The 5,000-nt window shown below is 58.2% G+C and overlaps 1 protein-coding gene across 1 annotated transcript in view; it reads left to right on the forward strand.

Moving 5' to 3' along the window:
* LOC127003511 (protein patched-like) overlaps positions 1-5,000 on the forward strand; it is a 93,691-nt gene that overhangs the window by 59,946 nt on the left and 28,745 nt on the right. Inside the window, exons 6-8 of the mRNA XM_050870320.1 lie at positions 2,390-2,513; positions 3,735-3,827; positions 3,943-4,064. Of these exons, the coding sequence (XP_050726277.1) occupies positions 2,390-2,513; positions 3,735-3,827; positions 3,943-4,064 (339 nt within the window). The remainder of the gene's footprint in view (positions 1-2,389; positions 2,514-3,734; positions 3,828-3,942; positions 4,065-5,000) is intronic.

The following is a 5,000-nucleotide window of genomic DNA, read 5'->3' on the forward strand; positions in this document are numbered from 1 at the left end:
GGGAGGGAGCCAGCGAGGCGCCCTTCCCGCCCCCATGCAGCAGAGACGGATTGGGTTGTGTATTGTCGCCGCCGCCGCCCGCATCAGCGCACCATTAGCGGAGTTTTTGTGCGCCCCGCTACCAAAATAAGGCCGCGAAGATTGCTCCATTATTTTTGAGGAAATCGTGGGCTGCGGCGGACGTGGTGGTGGTGGGCGGGCCGGTCGAGGGAGGGGTGTGGGTGGCGGGGAGTGGCAGCGGCTGTGTTGGTGTGGAGATGAGGCCTGGTGGTCCGTAGCGGTCCGTGGTGACCGTGGTGGTCTGTGGTGATGGTCTTGTTGTTGTTGGTATTGGTGGTGGTTGTGGCTCCTAGTGGTCCGTGGTTCCCCCGGTGGCTCGTTGGGTTCCTCGGCGTCCCGGTGCCTCTGCCTGGGCGTGTGGGTGCCACGGAGTGTCGCCGCTGCGGGCCGCCCTGCGCGCCGCCCCGCCGGCCCGTCACGAGCATGCAAAGCAGCACAGGGATATAATTAAAACGTTCCCCGCCGAGAGGGCCGCACGCCCCGCCGCGCCGCGCGCCTTGAGCCTTGCGCCGCCCGCCGCACGGCCCAGGTTGGCGGCGCTGCGCTGGCGGGCGGCGTGTGTGCCGCGGCCCTCAATTGTAGTGTGTATCTTGAAGTGAGCAGCGCCTCCCGCCTGGCCCGCGGCCCTGATGACTCTATCAACTCGCAGCTGACGGTGCGGCCCTCGCCCTCCCTCCCTCCCTCTCCTCCTCCCCCTCTCTTCCTCTTTCCCCCTCCTTCACATCACCTTCCGGCTGACCCGCGGGAGATTTGCTCTCCAAAATGGTTTCTTTCAGGGGCGCGGGAACCCTCCACCACCCGGGCCTCCACGCCGGCAAGCCTGGCGGAGCGGCCCTCAGGCACGCCGGGGCGGCCCGAGAGGCCGCGGGACGGCCGCTAATCCCTGACGAGGGCTGTTGAGCACGGTGCGGCCCTCGGCGGTATGGGCTGGGGGCGGGGGGCGCGGCGCCCCGGCCGAAGCGTGGGAGTGGAACCGCGAGAACGGAGGACAATGACGCTGATCCCGCCAGGAGCTGTTGAGGCAAAGCGCGGCACGAGGGGGGATGGGGGGGGGGGGGGCTGCACCTCCACACACGCGGGGAGCCGCGACTTGTTAGGAGCCGCCAAGGGCACGCCGCGCCCTGCAGGAGACCGCAGCCACGTGATAACTTGCCGCCGCGACCACCGCCGCGCCCGCCGACGTGTGAGGCTTGGCACGCACGCCTCATTGCCCGCCTCACCCTCGCCCCCCTCACCCAACCTTTCCTGTTTGCTCTCGCTTTCCTGTGTCTCTCGGACCTGGCGATCCAGAACACAAGTCACTCCCCGGACTGGACGGGCGACGCCGGCACGACATCTCTCTTGCCCTCCAACCCCTCCCCGTCCCTGACCCTCCCTTCCCTCTCCTCCTGACCCTCCCTTCCCCCTACGACCCTTCAACCACAGAGCCCTTCCTTCTCATTCCCTCCCAAGCGTCCCTTTCTCCCTCCCTTTCCCACCTTCCTCACCCCGCCTCCCTCTCCCTTCCCTCCCTCCCTGCCCCCCTCCCCCTCCCTACCCCCCTCACCCCTTCCTCTGCCTTATACGTCGCTTGAGATGTCTTCATCAGGCGACGCTTCCCCCACGTCGTGACTGTTGATGAGGGCACACACACACACACACACACACACACACATACACACACACACACGTCGGAATGCCCTCCTCCTCTTTGTTTGGGTTGGGGATGGAGAGAGAGAGAGAGAGAGAGAGAGAGAGAGAGAGAGAGAGAGAGAAGTACTTATTCATCTCCTTTATCTCCATTACTCTTGTTCTGTCTCCTCCTCCTCCTCCTCCTCCTCCTTCTCCTCCTCCTCTTCCTCCTCCACCACAACTACCATCCCCTCCTCCTCCTCCTCCTCCTCCTCCAGGTCACGTGACACCCTCTGATAAGCCCCCTAAGAGACACACAAAAAAAAGAGAGGTGAGATAAGAGGTATCGGTCATGCCCTCGACAATGGAGGAACGACACTCCCTTTGTCGCCTCGCATTCCACTAATTTTCTCCCTTATTCAGAGCCACTTTGCATGTCTAATGGCGGCCCTGTTGTCTAAGTCACCCCTCTTGACCTCCCTATCTTTTTTTTTTTAGGGGGGAGGTCAGTGGGGGAAGGGGGATGAAGGGGCAAAGGGGGAAGATTGGCAAAAAGGGATGTGTTTTTTTTTCGTTTTTTTTTGTGTGATTTTTTCTTTTAAGTTTTTGTTCTTTATTTTTTTCTCCTGTTTTTTATTTTGCTTCCATTTTTTTTTATCTTATTCTCCTCCTCCTCCTCCTCCTCCTCCTGACCACCCTCCTCTCTTCTTCCCCACAGAGGTCTTGGGTCAGGGATCAACTGGACGAACCTCAACCCTCAGAAGTTCCTGGACAAGATGCGGGAGTTTGAGGACTACAAATTGCTCTTCCCTTTCTCCTCATTCGACGACTTTATGAAGAGGGTGAGTGCTCGAGGGTCAGAGAGAGAGAGAGAGAGAGAATGTTTTTTTTTCTTTTCTTTATTTTAAGGTTTGTGATTGCTAGAGTTATAAAATAGAAACAAAACAGATGGATGGAAAAGTAAAAGGTAAGGAAGGATAAGGAAATGGGAAGGAAATAGAAGGTAAGAGGCAGGGAATGATAAAGAAAGGGAGAGAAAACGTGTAGACAGGAACGGTAGGGAATATGGAGGCGTGACGGAGAAGGGAGAGATAAAAGAAGGGATTACATAATTGAACTTTCCATTCCCAGTGTTTCCTCATGTACCCTTGAGTAAGTTTTCCTTCCCCCACGGTCCTGGTGAAGGGAGGTCAGGCGGGCAGGTCATCAGGTCACCGGGGACTCGTGGAGGGCCTGGCGTGACCCGGACTGGACAGTGACACTGAAAGGCGGGCGAGGCAGAGGTCAGGTCAGGAGGCAATAGGCGTGACCCAGGGTTCGTTTGGGCGTCGCGGGGGGCGCATCACCAAGGCCCGTGGGAATGGCCCGCCGGTGTGGAGGGTCAGCGCTGCTGCGAGTCACTGTTGAGTCACGTAATGTTGCTTCCCTCCGTGACGCCGACGGTTGAGGCCCCGCGGGTGGTGGAGGGCACGGCGCCCCCGGAGGTGTCAAAGTAGGTCCGGGACTGGGCAGGGTAAGACTACTGAGCTTGGCGGGGCAGGGCGGGGTGGGGCGGGGCGGGGCGGATGGGGCGGCTCTGTGGTTTTACCGTTTAGGAGGCGAGGAAGCCGCGGCTCAGGTTACCCGGCGAGGATCAGGACGGCGAGGCTCGGCAGCACCCGCCCCGCTCCGCCCCGCCTGGCTAGGGTGCATGGGACGGGGCAGCTGTGGCGGTGAGAGGCTGCGGGGCCACCGGGGCTGCTGGCCGCTGGTCCTCGGCGGGCGAGGCGCGGCGGGCGTCACCTGAGCCCCGCACAGCTGGCGCGGGAAGCCGTCGTCTAATTGCGGCTTGGCTTACACGGCCGCGGCTGCCCCGCGAAAGGTGAGCCGCGTTGCGTCACCGCGGACCTGCAACGACGAGGACCCGGCGAGTGTTGCTGCAGCGACGGGCCGCCCTTGGGTGGTCCGGGGCGGGGGCGGGGCGCCCCTCGCGGCGGGGGGCGCAGGAGTCAGGAGGTGGAAAGCAGTCACACTCCTGTCGCAGCCTCGGTCGCGCCACTAACCTCTGTTTGTGTCTCCCCCAGGCGGGCATCACCACGGCCTACCAGGAGAAGCCGTGCCTCGACCCCGCGGACCCGCTGTGCCCCGACACGGCGCCCAACAAACACACGGGCCAGGTAAGGCGCACACACACACACACACACACACACACACACACAGTTCTTTATTCTGATATTAATACCGAACCTTGCGGTGCCCACGGGACTAACGGTGCCTCTCTGTGCCCCGCAGCCGCCGGACGTCGGGGCTGAGCTGACGGGCGGCTGCTACGGCTTCGCGGGCAAGTACATGCACTGGCCGGAGGAGCTCATCGTCGGGGCGCCCACAGCAAACAAGTCAGGACATGTTGTGAGGTGGGTGTCTGTTACTTTTTCCTCTATCTATCTTTCTGTTCTTCTCTTCCCTATTTCCTCGTCTCTTTCCTCTTATCTATCCTCTTCCTCTTTTCTTCGTTTTCATCCATTTCCTCATTCCTTTCCTCTTTTTATTCTCCTTCCTTATTTCCTTCCTCCTTTTTATCCTCTTCTTCCTCTTTTTCCTCGTTTTCATTTTTGCTTTGGTCCTATTTCTCCTCTTTCTCTTCCCTTATAATGATAGCTTTCCTCGTCTTTCTTTTTTTATTTATTTTTGTGTACACTCTCTCTCTCTCTCTCTCTCTCTCTCTCTCTCTCTCTCTCTCTCTCTCTCTCTCTCTCTCTCTCTCTCTCTCTCTCTCTCTCTCTCTCTCTCTCTCTCTCTCTCTCTCTCTCTCTCTCTCTCTCCCTTAACCCTTCCTTTATCCACTTACAACATGACATAAAGTTCACTAAATTTATCTCCCCTTGAAAAATATCTCCCCACCTGACCACTTGTCCTCCCCTCCCCCTCCCCTTCACCCCCCACAATGTGACACTCGATACACCCCGCTGACCACTTTCTCATCCCCTTGAAACCCCAGCAAGACACACCAACCGCAGCTCTTAAACATCATCCTCCCTCTCTCTCCTCCTCCCCCCTCTCTCTTTCTCTCTCCCTCTACATATCCAAATCTATCTATTTATCTATCTATCTGTCATACTCTCCCTTTCTTTATCTGTCTTTCCCTCAAATCTTTTCTCTTTCCCTTTCCTTTCCTCTTTCAAAGCTTAAAACACCCTTCCCATCATCTTTCCCTTCGTTTAACATCCCTTCTTTTCCTTTTCCATGCGTCAAAATCTCCTTCTCATCATTTTTCTTACCTCAGACACGCTTTTCCATCATCTAAAGCCTCTTTCCATCTTCTACCTATTCCCTTCCTCTTCCATACGTCA

This window comes from Eriocheir sinensis, chromosome 25, assembly GCF_024679095.1.
Source record: "Eriocheir sinensis breed Jianghai 21 chromosome 25, ASM2467909v1, whole genome shotgun sequence".
Classification (NCBI taxonomy): Eukaryota; Metazoa; Arthropoda; class Malacostraca; order Decapoda; family Varunidae; genus Eriocheir; species Eriocheir sinensis.